This window comes from Ammospiza nelsoni, chromosome 5 (genome assembly GCF_027579445.1).
Source record: "Ammospiza nelsoni isolate bAmmNel1 chromosome 5, bAmmNel1.pri, whole genome shotgun sequence".
Classification (NCBI taxonomy): Eukaryota; Metazoa; Chordata; class Aves; order Passeriformes; family Passerellidae; genus Ammospiza; species Ammospiza nelsoni.
Window position 1 is genome coordinate 38,107,556 of NC_080637.1, and position 19,493 is coordinate 38,127,048.

At 36.3% G+C, this 19,493-nt stretch overlaps 1 protein-coding gene across 3 annotated transcripts in view; it reads left to right on the top strand.

The window, feature by feature from the left end:
• NAV3 (neuron navigator 3) overlaps window positions 1–19,493 on the top strand; it is a 251,568-nt gene that overhangs the window by 70,842 nt on the left and 161,233 nt on the right. For all 3 annotated transcript variants that reach the window (XM_059472357.1, XM_059472358.1, XM_059472359.1), the window contains exon 3: window positions 476–528. In XM_059472357.1, coding sequence (XP_059328340.1) covers window positions 476–528 — 53 coding nt within the window. The remainder of the gene's footprint in view (window positions 1–475; window positions 529–19,493) is intronic.

Genomic DNA, 19,493 nt, shown 5'->3' on the forward strand with positions numbered 1-19,493 from the left:
ATTGTCAGAAATGAATGCTCCATTAAACCATATGTCTCCCATGTGTGCATTTTGTTAGTTGGAGTGGCTCATACTTTCTGGGATGCCTTGAAACTGTATCCTGACCCTGCAAAGACAATTGTGGAAGATTTTATGTCAGCAGTTATTTTGCAGGGGCTGAAGAATTAGCAGCGACCTCCTTCGCACTTCCCCCTTTGCATGATTTGGTATATGGAAGCAACTGCTGCTAACAAGAGTGTTGTTACTGTAAGACTGAGCTTTACTTAGAAAAGAGCTCTCTGTCAACAAAACCCTCTGCATTTTATTGCTGTGCCTTTTCTGCTTTTCTTCAGGTTTTTTTTTTTGTGTTTTGATTTTTAGGTTTTTGGGTTTGAGTTTTCTTTTTTTCTTTTTTTTTTTTTTTTGACCAGGGGTTGGAAAGGAAACTTTTATCCCATTGTTTACTTTTGCTTTTCCCCTCACTGTTTTTGTTTAGCAAATGAAAAAGTTGAAGATATCAATGGCTGTCCACGGAGCCAATCTCAAATGGTAAGAATAAAATATATTTTTAGTTTGTGTTGGCACCACTCCACTTTCCTAAAATGTTTTTTAATAAGGATTTATATAAAATATGAATATTCTGTCCCATTATTACCATAAAGTCCTAATTCTCATACAGGTTCCTGATATTTATTTTCCACACATGCTTAGTGTTTTTAACTTTGTTTCTGTGCTAACTTTGGATCTTGAGATAACCTGGCAGCAAAACTTCATCACTTCTAATTAATCCAGAATTGCTTTATCAGACCTGTTCTTCTGTGGATCCAAATAATTCCATTTAGCTTCATTTTAAGGACAGTGAATTCAAGAGTATATTATTAAGTGGAGTCTTTGTGTCTGGAAAACTGGTTTGATAAACAGCACTTGCCAAATTATTTTTAAAATATAAATAGCCTTTTGGATTGTCCACTGTGAAGTCCAGTTTGATGACTCCAAGGCTTTCAGAAATAGCACTTTAGTCATATAGCTCTCTGAGCTATAGCTGGCAGCTGTCTAAAGACTTTTTAATACTCTCAGACAAGAAGCATTTAGTGACTGTGATTCATATGGAGTCCTATTAATCTTTTACTGTGTTTATGGCTAGTCAACTACATTTAATAAGATGAAACCTCCTTAGAATACTGTGAAAGTGACAGACACAAAATCTGAGCCTCAGTAAAATCACTATTCATTTATTGAATCATTTGCAATCCAAGTCATGTTCTCCCATGCTGAGGTCTTTGCCTTTCTGTTCACATTCAAATAATATATAAATAAGACGCATAATTGTGTAGCTGGCAAGGATTTTGGAGTATAGTGATTTAGTTTAACTTGCATAATGGTAAACTGCTGAAACTGGGTTTAAAATGGAAATTAAACAGGAAAAAGTGCATTTTTTTCAGTGCATTTTTAAAGGTGGAAGGTGTTTGCGGCTTTTTTCCACAAAGTGCCAAAAGGGTACTAGTGAAGTGAATAGTGAGGTCTTTTGGTTCTTATTGTTCAAAGAATGTGCAGATTTAGAATAAGTTTTTTCTCTGACTTTCAGACTTTTTGAAACAGTCCATAGAAAGCAACACACACAATTTCCTTAATAATAGTTATTATTTTAATTACTCATATTACAGCAGCACCTAGTGGCCCTGGCTGAGAACTTTGGGAACTCCAGCGTGGAACTCTAATATTACACACACAGATCAAGAGATAATCATTCTCTGTTTCAATCATGTTAAAACTTGCCATTCCAGACAGGCAAGACAAACAAGGAGGCACAAAAGCACAGGAAAGGGGTGTGATTTCCCAAGGTTATATAAGTGGTCAGCGGCCATCTAGGACTGCTTAGGGACCCACCACTCTGTTGTCTGTCGAGCTTCATTTCCATGACAGAAAGATGAACTGCAGAGAGAACTATCCACTCTAGCAATGTTTGTATCTCCAAAACATTGGTGTATGTTCCCTGTTGCATTCTTATGTGGAAAAGGGATTCTTGATTTCATCTCTATCTCCGTGCAGCTGTGGAGGAAATGTGGTCAGTGCATGCCCGTCGTGCAGCAGTACTTGTGGCTCTCCTTGTGTCCATCTTTCTCCTCCCACAAGCCCATGCCACAGCTCAGCCACGCCACAGAATATGTCCCAGGTGCTCTGGGTGTCAAACCAGGTGCTTTGAAAGCTGCTGTACATAGTCATGCACCAGTGTTTGCACAGTGACTAAAGTGTCACATTTAGCCACTTTAACTTCATAGTAATGTATTTATTTATCTGTCCTTTGACACAGTCTCTTTACTGAATTGTTTTATGTCTACAGACTGATCAGATTATTCTCCTGAATTTTCACATACCAGTTCTATACTGCTGATTTCTTAACTGAGTTAGGACATTTAAAATGTACAGAAGTTAAAGTAATTCAAATGTGTCAGTTTTTCTCTCAGAGACCCCAGGTTTTATGCCTGTTCTCCATTTGTTTCCTTTGAGCTCTGCACTGGTTTAACCTAGCCAAAGACACAATTTTACCATATTTTCAGGTAATTTTCTTTGGCAGTGCTCAATTTTGCTAGCCTGCTCAGTTAATTGTAGGGCAATTCTCCTTATAGCAGTGGACTCTTGAGGTGTTCGTGATATGCAGGGTTAAAAAAAAGAACAGTAGTCAAAGCTAGTTTGCATGTTGTATGTTTGTCATACACCAGCATGTAGCAATATGTCCTGTCAGTACATGCTAGAACATCAGCCATGAAACCAGCAACAGTCAAAATACTCTATTAACATTTGTTAGCCATTCATTCACTGCTTTAATTTAAAACTTTTTAGTTATTAAACCTCAAGAATCCCACTACCCTCTTCTTGAACATATGTTTTCATAATCCTTGCTCTCATAACTTGCAATTAAGGGGAAATGTTTTCTCTATTCATCTGCCATTTGATACCCTTCCAGGAGGCCTTTGATAGCCATTTTCAGGAGGTCTAAGATATTTTATTATTAGCTTAAAAAAAGCTAGGGAGCACTGACATGGACTGTCTGCTGTTGGAAATTCTTGATACTCTCTGTGGTGAATGATATTGATACCAGTTCATAATTAATCACTACCAATACTCCCAAAGTCTGTTCCACTCATAATTTGATTTTCCTCTTGCCAATGGCATAATCTTTCAAGTGAATGATGCCAATGGCATAATCTTTCAATTGAGGCATCTCAATTCAGCTGTTATTGAATTTAAATTGTAAACATATTTTAATGTTTATTTTAAATGTATATAAAATACTTAGTTTTTCTTTAGTTAGTTCTATTGCAATGTCTTGTGCACTGTGCTCATTTTGGCATTGATGTATAAATACTTGCAGACCAGTTGAATTGGCTCCATAGGTCCAAGTTCATAACAACTAAAAACCTGTGAAGCCCAGCAGCACCGAGCTTCTGCATAGTTAACTTTACCAGGATTCATTATGTTCACTCATTTGATGTTGCACACAGAACCTGAGTATCTGAGATAAATTATCTCATATTCAAACCTCAGAAGTTTTAAGTAAATTAAATTAGAAAGAAAATTGGGAGGTTTGCTTGTTTACTGGGTCAGTCTATTGTGGTGAAAAGGTTTTAGTATTACTTATGAATCATTTTTGTAAATACAATAAGGCTTTAAACCTCTGTGTATTGCAGCATATGTCTGTCTGGAGTGTCATGTAGAGTCTTGGTTATTTTTTGCCTTACAGTTATGCTTCCAAGGAGCAATATAGAACTTCTATTTTTTCATTATCTTGTTGAATCCCTTCAATGGAAAATAATCCCACATTAATTTTTATCTTTTCCTTGTATAGATTATTCCATAAGTCTATCAATTAAGGACATTTCATATCATCTTTGTTTAGAAAGTTATGGGTTTATCTGTTGATAAAATCCAAAGCTAATTCCTTTCTGCTTCTTTATAACTCATTTGTTTCTTTAATTTCTGTTTTAAGTTCCCCCATCATTAGAAAAAGTGAGATAGCTTTTTTTGGCAGAAAATACATTATAAAGCTTTTATCTAATTGTTCAGAGAGAAAGCATTCAGGGTTTGGGTTTTTTTCCTCTTGAGCAAATGATAAACATAATGGGAAATCTCCAGTGTTTCAGCTTTTAACATATCACATCAAACACACAGTAATCACACAAAACATACCAATTCAGTCCATGCTGGAGTAGTTGAAGAAAATGCAAAAGAATCAAAAGGTGCTGGACTGAAAATCCTTTAATGGTGAGATTTTCAGTTTTGTCCCTAGTGACTTTTTCAAAACTCATGTTTATTTTCTTTCCTCACATAGTTTACAGTGCTGTCAGTGGCATAAATGGTAAAATAAATTCAAAGTTGACAAAAACTTTTAGTTTGTTGCACTTCAAGTTCATTTTTCCTTCAGAGATCAATGCTGCCTTAGTAGGTGTTTTTTAGAATTAGCTCTCGCTACTTCCCACAAGAACTGTCTCTGCTGATACCCATCCCGGTACAAAAGTGTCTTTAATTTTTGTTGGCAGCAGGGGTTTTCTCATAGTTATGATAGTGCTGGAGAGACCTTTCTTATTAAAGAGTTTCCTAGTGTTGTTGTATGCACTTAATGAAGACGATTTTTTATGTTGTCAGTCGGATCTTTGGCACACTTTTCTACTAGTTTTTACAACTCAAGGTATGCATCAAAGGTAATTTTATGATTTAGAATGTAGATATGCTGCTGTCCTACAGAGAAAATTGAGTTCACTAATAATACATGTCTTGTTCCTCCTGGAAAACAGGGAGGAGAGAAAAGGTGTTGGAGATGTAGAACATTGCCATATTGATAAGAATCTTTACTAAAAAGCTTTAGTTATCAGAACTAGCACCAATTTTCAATTAGCAGCAGTATGTCTGATAAAAGTGGGAATTGGTGTGACTATGTTTAGAACTAACAAGATAATTTCTACAACACAGTTCTTGATTTCATTAATTATGCCTTCAAAAAGATGCTAAGTTTAGAATGTTTTGTAAAAAAAGACAGAAGAATGCCAAAAATTTTGCTTTATTGTATGAGACTGAAGAAAAGTTATGTTTGTTAACAAGAGGAAGGTAACAGGAGTGGGTGAATCAGTCTCTGCTTAACCAGGGAGCTTTTTCAGTGACAGAGAAAGTTAAAGTGTCTGAAGCCTAAAGACAGACAAGAGTACTGTGTATATACTGGTAGACATTGCTTTGTAATTTATTGAGCTCGGTGTGCTCCGTAGTGTTCCTGTAGTCCCGCAGAAGCCCATGGTGGCTCTGCTTGTATGCTTGGGTTTTTCTCTGGAGGAGGACAAGGTTGGAAGAGGATGGGGTGCCTGCAGATCTTTTCTTAACAAGGAGTCAGCCTGTGGACAGGATAAATGGGTGGAAACTCCAACTGCTAAATGTACCATGTGTCCTTCAAACTTCCTGTGACGCGGATGTGCTGGGCAGACAGTGTGGAATAGCGCCCATCCATGTCCATGAATGTCAATATCCAAGGATGACAACATCAGCATGATATTCTGTGTCTAATAATTGTTTGTGCAAAACAGGATCGTTGTGTATAAAGTAAGAATTGAGGTTTCTACTAAGGTTCATGAATTCCACGTGAAAATGTGTGTGGTATGGTTGTGTGTTTGAGGAACCGGAAGCCTGAAAATGTCATCCCTATGTTCGCTGTCAAGTGGGCACACATGTGAGCTCTTCCTGCCCTGCACAGTTTTAAACTGTATTAAGAATTTCCTGGCTTTGCTGGTGCAGTTGTTGGTGAGATTGGCTGTGTGGGTTCAAGATGTACTTTCTGTGCTTTTGAGCAGCTTCAGGTGAGCCTTCCATGCAAGCGTAACAGATTGAAATATATACAGAAATTTGGCTGGGTGAAGAAATACGGTCCCTTGGGAAACTGGGAATTAAATCTGAGTTCTGAAAACTAACCCCAGCTACTTTAATGTGTGGGCCAGTTTCTTCCTGCAGTGACACCTATATGACCCCTTTTGACGTCTGTATGACTCCCTTTTTTTTAAATTCAGACCATATTGTCTACACTTTTTGTGTACACTTTGTGTACACTTTTGTTCTACAACAATCCAGATTGTTGTCCAGCTGGGAATTTCATGAGGACACTGCCCTCGGTGTAGGTGAGCCTGTCCCCAAAATTAGCAAGCTCCCATCAATTGCATTTCTTCCTTGGACTTTTTAAGTGGTGGCAGAAGCATCATGATCCCCATTCCCTGGGAAAATTAAGTCATGGCAGTGCACAGCTTATATGTTCTTTGGTGTCCTGCCTCACAAGGATTTACTTACCTGTTAATTACACATTTCTGAATCCAACTCTTGTGGTTTGGCCTAGTTAAGTCTCATGCAATAAAAATTTTATGAGGGCAGCTGTGGGTTAAATACACATTAGAGCCACACTGGTGACAAACACTTCTCTTCACAGTCTGTTCTCTCCTGACTTGCAACACTGCGGCTCTATGTGGAAGAGCAGACAAGGCTGATACAGCTCCATTATGAAAGGATATAAGCAGATGTTTTTCTGTGAGGGAAATGACACTCCTCAACCTGATACATATTCAGATTTCCCATTTTCAAGTATATATTTTTGCTTAACTAGCTGTACTTTGTGAGTTTCTTCACTAGGTAGGTGATTTACATTAAACTTTTAACCTCTCTGGGATTCCCAGAACCCAAGGGCCCGATACTGTCATTGCCAGGAGCATGTCCTAACTAGCCTTCTGAAGATGCTTTCTTAGACAAGCCCTCTCATTTCCTAGGTAGGTTCAGGGTGTGATCTGCTTTTTAGGAGCTAATCCCATTCCCACATCCTTCCCCAGTGATTGTCCTCAGCTGTTTGAGGAAAGACTTTCTTGAGCATGTTTGACACATCCAGACCCTTGCAATCCACTGCTCAGTGTATAATGTACAAGATGGCTTCAGAGCATTTGTAACTTGTTTGGTGTTCAGTGAATACTGAAGTCAACTATCACTGGAGTCTCCCATATTCCAAGCTCTTGAATCATGAATGATGAGTGCAGGACAAAATTTTAGAAGCTGAACTTCTGGATTGGAGTTTCCTTGTTTATTTTAGACATCAACAAAGCCATTTTATAAACTTGTGTAAGCCTTGCAGGGGGCTCATGCATTTTTTATGTAATCCTCTGTGCCAGAGGATTAAATTTAAAAATTCTCTGGCAAAAAGCAATGCATGTAGACACAAGTGCAGTGAAAATATGCAAATAGATAATGCAAACTGAAAGATAGTTAAGGGAAGTAACTTCTTTACTAATCTTCATTAGTGTATACCTTAAAATTTTTTTTGTTTGTTTGCAGATGAAATTAACTTGACATAATGGCTAGAGTAAAAATGAAAATTAGTGTATCAGGACCAGATATATATATAACCTCAAAAGAAGAAAGATAAAGAGAATAATGAAAGTCTATATAAGAATACATTTTTGGAATTATTGTGACTATATGAATGGAGAAATTAAAGGAGAGAAAGAGAATGATTTCTCTAAGGGCAAGTTTAAAGGTGTTAACGATGGTTGAATCTCAAGGGTGTAGATGTTTGAATTTTTGGTTCAAGTTTTGTTGATATTAACACAGCCAGTTTCAGTAAGATGAGAGGCAAACTGGTTTAGCATAGAACTGGAAGAGGAGTGATTCCAAGTGCTTTTGTAAACAAACCCTAAAATTTCCAGGAACTGAAGAAATTTTAGAGAATATATAGATGGGATGACAGCTGGACAGACAGAGTAACAGATGCCTTTTTGTGGTAGACCAAGCATATTTTTACTCTGAGAGAACAAGGAAGCTGAGGAAAGGATGGAAGAACTGCTGGAAGTGTGAGATTAGTAGTGAATAAAGAATGGAACCCTTCATTCATCTTGCCTAAGGAATGTTGCTGTCTTAAAAAGGCAGGGGAGGAAAAGGCAACAAAATAATCTCCTTTTTTGATATTGTTTGATTCTCACTTCTTGTGAGACCTCTTTATTTTACACTGAAACAAGCAGTTCTCTTTACATTTAGAACATTACATTTGAGAACATTAAAAGGACCACAAGATTTATAACAATCCCTCTTCACAGAATAGGTCTGAGTTACTCACTGGTGTCAGCCACTGAGATTCATATTCCCCTGAGTCACTCACATTTGACTGTGTGAAGCCATAAAAGAAAATGCTGCAGGAACACATCCTGAGTGTTATTTTACTAGGCTAGAAGTACATTATTCATGAAGGATAAATCATGCGCTGTTATTAGCCTTTTGTTTATACTTATAAATCCCTTGTCTTATTACTGTGTAGAATCATAAGAGAATAACTCATCTAGATGTTAATGAAATAATCATGTAATGAAAAGTACATATATTATGATGAATACTCATACAGTCTCCAGGAAATCTACTGAGTCATTAGGTTATAGTTGAGTTTGCTTGGTTAGGACTGGAATTAGGGTTTTGCGCACTTTGCTTCTATAGACACTTCAGAAACACTAAAAGATCTTTCTGTTCCTTAAAGTCACCTGTTTTCCCTCAAACAGTGCCTTCCTCCTCCCTCTGCCCCCTGCAGTTCCTTGAAACTCAGCTCCCCTCAGTCTCAATCTGGAACATGCCACTCAAGCCCCTGAGATATGACCACCTCACCCATCTATCTCTTCTCCCCATCCCTCAGCTGAGTTTGTCAGGAATGTAAATCAATCAGAAACTTGACTTAAAATCTATTGGGAGGACACACAGAGATTAAATGCTGCAGTATGTTTGAAAACTAATGAGTGATGTACACTTTGAAGTATTTATTGTTTGAAGAGATGCAGTTTACAGTCTCCATTTCACCCACCTGTAATTAACTTTCCATGCTCTTCAATTTTTAGTTGGGCTTTTTTGGTGGTTATTTTTTCTTTTTTTTTTTCCCCTTCAAAAATGTCATGTGAACATTCCCTGGAGTTTTGGAATAGAACAAATATATATTTGCAATGCATATGCTTAGACAAAGAGGTGAGGAATAAATGGCCTTGAAGCCTCCAGTAATAGCAATACAATGAAAATTCTAAACATAAACATGCAGTTAAATACATCTACACAAATTGACTATGACATACATTCTAGAAAGCACCTGTGGTATAAGATATTAACAGATTTTTCCCAGATAGCAGCAGCAGATTACAGTAAATATGTCTGCTTCATGGTGGTGTATTTTTATCGTCTTCTATAGGGAGAGTATGTTATAAATACCAGGAATGTCTAGAATGTTTACTGGATTTAAAAATAGAGAAGAAAGTGTGTTATATTTAGCTGAACAGCAAAAATGCATATTTAGGCTGAACAAGAAAATAAACAATGTATCTGAAGTGGTTTTATTTTACAGTATAACCAAACAAGGCTTTCTGGTAATGTTGCGATTTTGTCAGCTTTCTAGATTTTTTCAAATGTCTGATTATTTTGGAACTGTGGCAAAATGCCAGTTCTCTTATAGTTATAGTTGAGGACTTCTATTTAAATATTTTCTAACCACCCCCACTTCTGCATAGACTTTCATAATTTTGAGTGATGTATGTTATTTGGAGAAGGTTATTGTTCTGTGTCTGTAGAGCTTTGAGTTTCCGCAGAGAGGTAGATTTTTCACAAAAGAACATTTCTTAACATCGAGGTGAAGTACCCAGCCTTTTATTTATCCTTCTTCCTAAAATAATCTGCCACTGCCTCTCCTGACAGTGGAGAATTCTGAGGCTTGAGTAGCATGCAAGTCTCTTGAGAAACAATGTGACCGTGTGTTTTAATGGGTGGCTTGCACACATGGCCGTGCACCTCTGTAAAGGACCTTGTGCAGTTCTGATTGAACTCAATGATTTTACTCACTTTCAAAGGTATTTAAGTCTCTCTACCTCTCATTTTTGAATCAAAGTTTGTGGGAGTTTTTAAATTCTTGGAATTTCTGTATTATCTGGACCTCTGTGAGAGCATGAGATGGCCACTGTTCTACAGATTTACCAGAACTAACGTCTCTGTTCCTTAGGGTGAGTACAGATTAAATTTAGATTAGAGCTACTAGACAGATTTTGAGAATTAAGCATTCACATCTGCAAACAATAAATGAGGGCACATTTGCTCCTACAGCAGGTAGGAGTATCATCAGCTTTTACTTGGTTGGGCTGGGAAATGCAACTACTGGGAACATGGTTTAAAGGAGACACAGGAACTGTGCAACTGTCCATAAAATGCTGACTGTGGTCTAATGTGTAAAGCAGCAGAGGGTGCCAGAAAGCAACGAGTTGTGGCTTCCATAGTAATTAAAGGAATTAGCAATGTTAGGGTGGAACAGGGTTTGTATTGTGAGTTTACCTGCAGAAGGGAAGAAAGAAGACACCCTTCTTGTAATTTATACTACTTATATATGTTTAAAATTAAAATAAATACTATTCAACAAATGATCAAGCTTTTGGAGGTATTGTGTGGTTTATTATGCCTAGGTGACAGTACTGGGCTCTCCGTCATCTTTTAGCCACTCTACATACCTGGTATTTAAAACTTTGGTCTTACAGCAAAGAGTCTGCAAGACATGAGGCTAATAAAGTAACACAGAATGTCCTAGCAATCTAGTTGTTCATTACAGACTAATGTGGCAGCAAAAGTTATCCTTTCTTACTACATTTAAAATTATGACGTACATTGGAAAGTCTTGACACCCTCTCCCTGCTCTCCTGTTAGAAGGTAAAATATAAAAAATGTGTTGCCTTAAAAAGTTTGATTTTTCGACAGCATTGCATTAACTTCCAGAATACAATACAATTACAGTGTTAAAAAAGGAAGAGAAAGAATGAAAGTAGGTGCCTATTGAAACTACTGTGGTCTGTCCAGATGTATTTTCTCACTCTGCCCTTGATCTTTGCCGGAACAGAAGCTGCCTGCATCTGCTGCAGCTTAATGTGAACTGGTTTCATGGAAAGAATGCCAAATCTGCTTGATTTTACAGTGTCTTTTACATACTCACCATTTTGGAGTTCCTTGACTTCTATGCACACTAACATGCCTAACCTTGTGCTCTTATTTGCCATTAATTTTATTCCAAGAACAAACTCCTTTTTGAACCCTGCTGCAAATCCCTTCCGCTCACAGCCTCTCCCCAACGTGCTATTGCTGGCACATGTGACTGGCACACAGCAGTGGTCTATCAGGTCAATATTCCCTCTCTGAGCATGACAATGTGAGGAGTGACTTAAAAAGAACAATTGACCCTGGTATTTTTTTTCCTTCATTCTCCTCCTCTTATCCCAATATCTAAAACTACAGTGTTAGGGAGTTAGAATGTACTTCCTTGCCTGCTCTTTCAGTGTATATTTATGCACTACTGTTGTAATCACCATATTTTCCATGAAATGTCAAAATGAAACATCCTGTATTTGTCAATAAATGTCTCGTGTCCCCACAGCCATGGGACCAGATCAAGAGTAGTTATGGATTTCTCGCCATTGAAATAACTGCTCTGGCAGCCGTCTCCTGCTGTCAAGAGCCCATGGATCTGACCACTCTGAAGTGGCACCAGATAGCATGAGGCACCTGAAATTCGGAATTAGTAAAAATTTAGATAATTTTTGAACTGGACTTAAATACTGATGTTAATTCAAAATATAAACTTTATTACAGCTGGTGAGCCTATTATACACAATGCTGTTAAGGTACAGATGAGTAAATTGGCTTAAATTAACTGTAGGACAAGCAAGTTATCACAAAGACTGCTTATTTCAACAGCATTAACTAATCCTTTTTCATGTAAAGGCTTTTGATCAAGTGAATTAAAATATTAAGACAGTCTCCTTATATTTTAATGTAACTTGTCTGTTTAAATCCACTATGACCTGAAACTTAATATATAAATAGTTAGAATACAGTACAACCATTTTTGTTTCAGCAGAAATAAATAGTATAAATATAAATACAGTAATTTATTTGGCAGCTATCTGATGTGCAGAAATTATTTAAAACACTCCTAGTCTGAGGAGTCTGCTGACCATATGATCAACAGATGACCACATAACATAAATCAGAGGTTTACTTATTTAGAGTTGAACTTATTTTAAGTCGGCCCAGTGTCTGGATATGTATTAGTCTGGGCAGGGTTCATTTTCAGCATCTATTTTCAGCGTCTGTCCAAGATTTCTTTTTTTCTTTTTTTTTTTTTAGGCAAGGTTATCGTCAGTCTCACAAACTGATCACAAATATTTTTTGCTTTTTTGATTGTTTATATCAAATTAAAAGCATTTGTTTACCTATGCAGTTCCAAGCAACTCTTTCAGGTGGCATCCCGGATCAACACCAAACCTGCAAAGTTCTGAAAGGTGAATCTGAGTCTTCCTGAAAGTGAAATATATTTGTATTTTAGCTTGTAGCTTTTGGCAGTCTTTAATTCTACCACAATTAGATTATATTTTGTTTAGACTTGTATTGGCAGCTAATTAGAAGGTTGTTTGGATTATTCATACCTCTTGATTCTTCATTATTTCTTTGGAACTACAATGGGACTGTACAAATGGCTTTTTCCTCTAGGGGAAAAAAGCACCACAAGAATTTTCTTTTTCCCTTGGTTTCCATACTTAAGAACTGTGACCTATTTGCATGTAATAGTTCATGTCAATTATTTTTTTTCATAAATACTAGTTCATAGAGTTAGATATAGTCTTTTGTATTCTAACTGTACACATAACTAACTAACCAGCATCCCAGCCCTGTGAGCTGTTTTGCCTGTCACACAGATTTTCTCAGTAATTCTGCCCAATAACAACTTTAAATTAGGTGTTTGTTGTTTTTCTTTTGGTAAGAGCTCTTACTTAGTTCATGGACAGATCAGCAGTAACACTCCAGGGTAAACACATGTGCAAGGGTGTTTTCACAGTTCTTGTATATATAAAGCTTCTATTTAGATTTCTTGGCATAAACAATTTTAGATTGTTGCATCGTATGAATTACTGTATTTCAAGATATGTGCCCCCTCTAAAATGCTTTTTTTTTTCTTTTCTTCAAGTAAAACTGGCAGTATTTTGGAACTTTAAAACACTTGGATGACTATTAAAAAAGTTGTTTCCTCCCACACTTTACACTTCATTGACTACAGTTGGAAGTGATGTGACAACAAGCCCTAAGTGCTTGTTAAGGCTTCATTTTATAGGCTTGAGCACTTCTGATATTTCTCTTATAGCATTTGGCTGAGAAGTCAAGAAAAAAAATCTGACCCCGTTGAGCTTACAAGCAGATACCCACTGCCTTCTCTGGTTCCAGGTGCTTTTATTGTCCCTGACCAAGAATCTAGCCTCGAGATCTTGTGAAAATGTGGAAAATTCATACCATATTTATGAGAAAAGGGCAGAAATGAGCAAGCATGAAAGCTGTTTAGAAGCATGGCTTGAAAACATATACAACATGGCTTTATATTCCCATGTATGCTAAACATGGTTTGAAATGCAATGCTCAGGTACACTAGCAAAAGTGAAAGCCTGAATGTGAGTCTCTTGTATTATCCCTGTGGGTTTTAAAGCCATTGGTTTAATCTGAATGGTTTTAATAACCTGTGATGTCAATTCACCATCAGGTTTTCTTGTCTTTTTCTTTAGGGCTTAGATCAATTTGAGTAAGTAATATAAAAACTAAACATAGAGGAAAACTAGTAACCTATGTTCTCTAATTCATATCTTCCCAAGGAATTTAATTTCCAGCCAGAGGACTAGCCACATAACCTTAGTCCTACAGAAAAATCTAGGCTGTACTTTTAGAGGGTGCTTATAACAAGTACTTTTTATCCCTTTTCATTTGATGAGCTCAATGTTCTACGAATACTGTATGTTCCATAAATTCCATAACTATTCCCAGGGTAATATGAAAAAATATATCTAATTAAAAAAAACTTTGAATGTTTATAAAATCAGAAGGGCCAGATGGATAGGAGCAAACTGTTAGTGTCTCTCCTGCACAAGCTGTAGCATTATGACTTCTGGTGCAGTCAAGAGGGAGCATTCAGAAAGCACGCAACTGGATGGATTCCAGTTGCAAAGTTCAAGAGATGAAGTGAAATGCCTCATAGTTTACTTGTTTACTTATTTTTTAAAGGATTAATTCCGTTTCCGTTAATTGCTTGTACTGCCCTTTTTTCTGAAAGCTATTTTTTTTGAGTGAGCTGAATGAAGTTGCTATGCATTAAGTAGTGGTGAAGGAGAGAACTGGAATTCTTTCAAAGGTTTAATTAAATCTAATAAATGAAGACTCTGTTCTAGACTCTCTTTTGACCTAATGGAGAGAAGCTCCTCTGTTTCAAAGAAGCGTGCTTTTTCACACTGCACTCCATTTTTTTAGAAGTTGCCAAGTTTCATAAATATTTAGACACTGGTACCTTGCTGACTCAGAAGTGTTGCATAATTAAAAAAAAAATGGTAAAAAGGCTCACTGGAGTAGAGCATTGCTTTAAGAAATACTGTGTTTAAACACACAGTTCTTTTTATCATTGCCTTAAAAAAGATCCTCCCTAAAGGGTACTCCCTAAAGGGTAGTATTTATCTTCAATTTTGTGTTCTTACTGCATGTATAAGGCTCTTTCATGGTAGTGGTGGCCTATAGAGATGAGTCCTGAAGTAGCAAGTTATTTGCAGACACTCAAAGAGAATTTTGCCCCGTCTTTTCTTTTGATGCATTCTGCTGTGCAGCCATACGCTTTCTAAGAAATTTGTGCAATGTATTGAAATACATCCATGGTTTTCTGAGTTCAAACCCAGCACTATATTCCAATCAAAAATCCAAAACTTTCTTCTCACAATTTCTATTATGGTAGCGGAAAAGTATTTCAGAAATTGCCATTACTGGATTTTGTGCTTTACAATGTCTGCTGCAGGGACTACTGTATAAAAAGGGGAGAGCAGATGGGGAGAGACTACTGTATATGGGGAGAGCAAATGCAGACAAGACAAGAAACAGAAAGAAGAGTGAGTAAAAAAGCTCACACCATTATCACACCATTCTCTTGTGTGGTGTAGGTTTTTTGGTGTTTGTGAATAGAGCATTTTTTTTGTTTTACATGAAAATGACGGGCAGATACTTATAATGATCTGTTTGGCCATCTAAAAGTTATGATTAGGGTTGTTTTTTATTTAAATTATTCATTAACATGCTGATATGTACAGACAGAAGCAAACAAACTGTATTCTGTATTTGCCATTACAGAAATTATCTCACATTCACTCTGAGGTTTCCAAGCACCAAGTGAGGAGCTAGGTGAAAAATTTGCAGCACTTATTATTGCTTCGGTGTTCCTGACAGGGCTGACAGTAATTTATGCCAGAAGGGATCCAATTCCCACTGTACCATTTTCTTAAAAACAATACACACCCCAGCTTATGCTTTGACCTCACTAGTGACCTCATACATTCTTTTATCAGCAGGTCAGTACATATGTCTGATGAATTCTCCAAGTACTTGAGAAGTGAATTTGTTTTCACGTTTCTGGTTTTACTGGTCATATTTCATGTTTGGACTGCATGTTGGAGGAATTTGATGTGCGTGTTTCTTAACATCTCTTGGAAAAGGAAGTGGAAGCTATTTCAGTTTTAAATAAGATTGTAATTTTTTCCTCAAAAAATAACTAATAATTAAATAACTCCTGTATCATTTCCTAAAAATTTTTGCCTGGGAGGCCTTCTACATACCAGTAGTTATTATTCTCTAAGGTAAAATTCTCCCCAGATGCCTTCAGTAAATCAGTTTTTAATTTTCATATATGGTCTCTTATTACAAAGTCAATGCTTAGTTTGGAACAGTTTTCTGGAATGAAGCTACATGGTTCAATGATAGATACTTTTATTAAGGGCTCCTTAAAGTATTCTATTGCAAATAATGAGGAGTTTGCTACAAAAGAGTTAAGCTGAATGTGTCTGTATGTCAGTGTATTCTGCTTAACCCGTGCCATAATTTTGATAGAAATGTGGAATGTGCCTTAATCTAGGCCATGTGCAACAGCAAGTCAGCAGAATGCATGAAACATCTCCCAGCAGGACTTTTAACACCTGTTTTGTCTGGTTGGGTTTTCTAATATACACCACCCATGGAAACTTGACATTACCTTCCAGTGTAGTCACAAGAAGTTAATCCAGTCAGCTGCTATGGCAGGAGCTTATAGGAAATAAACGACCAGAAAATAAATGACATGATTTTTGAGAGCTTGTTTATCTCCCAGTTTTCCCTTTCTTCAAATTTCCCTATTTCTACAAGGGAAACTGAGAATTCATGGCAAATTTCACTCAGTCTCAGCAGTCTGTGGCCAAGGGAACTGTGTAACATGCAGCCTGCCATACAAGCATCTTCCACAAGAACTGCAAATTTAAAACCAAGCAGCTTCCTCAGAAGAGTCATTATAAGTTTTGCATTACTCTGGGCCACATTTCTTTCCATTGCATTTACTTTCAGATTTGGAAGAATTTGTGTGTATTCTCTGCTATTCCAAGTGTCCTTATTATGTAGTATTAGTAAAAAAAAAATTATTACATAATAATACTTTGTACACTTTCTTCACAAGGAATCTTGGTGGAAATATACAACTTTTAGACAGACTTGCTTAAAATTAGGAATCTGTAATTAATTTAGTATGAACACATTTCTGTGTTAATAAGGACATACAACTGTGAATATGCAAGAGACAAGAAAGCAGATCTCTTTCTGTCACTTGTGTTTAAACTAGTTTAAACTGCACTATATATATAAAAATAATTAGCTTGCTCGTGATAGTTTCATTATAATACTTGCAAAATGAGCCCATATGAGTCTATTTCACATTGTTCCCTTTGAAACTCTACTCTTAAATTTGAAAAAGAATCTTTCTTTTCGAATACCTATGAATCAGCTGTTGGGGATAACATACAATATTACAGTGTAGTGAAAATGGTGCGATGATTTTGCAAGTAAAATTTCTTGATAGCTTTTCACAGAAAGCAGGTAAATCAACAACAGTGTCAAATGGAAGGGAGTACATGGCATTGAAGGTGTTTCTTATAATGATTGAGGTTATTGATTGTTACTTTTACAAATAATTGAAATAAATCTTACCACGTATTATAATAAATAAATCATAATTGCATACCTTTTATGGATTAGCTACATTTTATCCCACAGGACATGTACAATTAAAAAGGCATTAGGTTTTTTTTCATATTTTAATTATATTACCAGTTGCACATTTTTCTAAAGAGATGAGCAGAATTTCAGATGTGCTGAACCATCTGTTTTATAGTGAAAAACAGGGAACTCTCACTATTGAATATTCTTTATGCAATAATTTAAGAATCACATTGACTCCCAAACAGTGTTGAATATGCAGCATTTGAAGCATAGATAGGCAGGTGGATAAGGAAGTAATCCATTTTTGTATACCAGTTTTAATCTGGATGGTGCTTTTGAGCTCTTCAGTTGGATCTCTTCAGAATAAGTCAGCTATCAAAAATGTATTTCTGCACCCAATACTCAGCTTTAAAAAATCATAGTGTATACAGATATGTATAAAGCAAGCATGCTCATAAGTAGTGAGCAATGTATTCCCTTATCACTGAAATGGAGCAAGTTCTTGACTTGCTTAGTGTTTATTTTTTGCTGAAGGAAGTATTTGACATATGTCCATTTCTACATAGTTTAAAAAAGCTAAATGTGCACTTATGAAGTCAGGTTTATCAAGCCTGGTTTTGTTAAATAATCTGAGCGATAAAACCGAGGTTAAAACCATGGCACTATAGAACAGCGAATATTTTCTGTTTCTCTATCTCGTAACTTTTTAGCTCTTTGTTTTAAAGACTGGCAGAACATAAACACAAACTAGTGAAACCAGCTGGGAAGAAAACCCATAAGGAACAAAATTACAAAGCAAACCAAAAATCTGGGTGTTTCCCACACAACAAGTGAATTGTCAACAGGTCACAATGTGTGCAATGGATGAGTCATTTAAGAACAGAAAGTGAAATAAACTTGTCCTTTTAAATCTCTGAGAACACCTATGGGCATAGCAGGTTCTGAAAGTTTATATATTTGGCCAAAGAATAGTCTTAGGTAGTGTGTGTATGAGGATTAACCATGTATTTGTGAGAGTGTATGTGACCAATTCTCTTACTGCTATTAGACATAGGAAAATCAGAGTTTAGGCCATTTCCAACTTGAAATACTTCTCAGTGTCTCCCCAGAGCATTCTGTATAGCTAAATCTATATGGAAAGTTTAGTTCTCTTACCAACTCCAACATGTGCATCAAAAATGATTTTATTTACTCATGAAGATGTCTCAGTTGCTTGCCTGAACCTCTGCTTATTCTAGAGCCTGCAATTGAGACCAGTTCACTGGCACTTAACCTACTGAGTAAGCAACCAGATCTCAAAAGCTTGTGCATCTCCTTACATGGCTGATTCCTGTTAAAATCAGACAAATAGTATCTGCTTTTACATTCTTTAAATGTTAATAATTTTATGCAACATGTGAATTGTAAATATTTAGAGTCCAGATTACTAGCTGTGAGGCCTGAATTTTATTTGATTTTGATTCTGCTAGTGCTCCAGGACTTGAAAGAGGAGGAGATGTGTAACAACAATATGTTTTCTAATTCTGCATTCATTTAAATCCTCCACAAAATTTATAAGTGATGAATATCCATGCAAGAGGAAGATTCAAATGTATGTTTCTCAGTTCAGGTAAATACTCTGGGGACATTTATGAAGAAACATGCTGGTAAAGTGTGTTTTAAATACAGTTATCGTGACACATACTATCTTGTATCATAATACCAATCTCAAAGAGTACTATTTAGTATTTGCAATTAAAAAGAAAAAAAAAAGCAACAAATACTGAAGAGTTTTGTGGCGTTTCTGTTCTTTGGAAAGTGAGTATGAATGTGATTCACTGGATTTCTGTGGAATATTATTTGTATGGATGTCCTTAATCAACCGTCAGCAACATTACAAAACTTCTACAGGGAAAATCCTTTGCCAAATTTTATCTGGGAACTGGGTCACGAATCAGAATGTCAAAACACACACATGGAACTGTGGAAGATAGCGCTGAATGAAGTGCTAACAGAAATAATTGTTTTACTTTTGCTGCCAAAATAATTATGAGCATTTAAGAGCTTGTATGTATAGAAACTCTATGTGGTTATAATAATTTGTTGTTTTTATAAAGGTATCTCATTCTTCAGGAAGAATCCAGCTCAAAGTAGGCGAACAGTAACTAACTTGTGTGGCTATGTGTTCTTGTAAACTATATTGTCATAAAATTAATAAGAGGGGTTTAGTCAAAGCAAGATATTTTTTGAGCTTCTTATACACACAGAGAAACATAATGCTATGTTATTAATAATTACATGTCTTATGAGCGTCCCACAATTAAATTTATTTTTGCATGTGAAGAAAGTGTCTTTCAGACAAAGGAGATGAAAAGCAATCTTGGCAACAGCAAAAATAATAGGAATAAATAGACATATTCTATGTGTTAAGT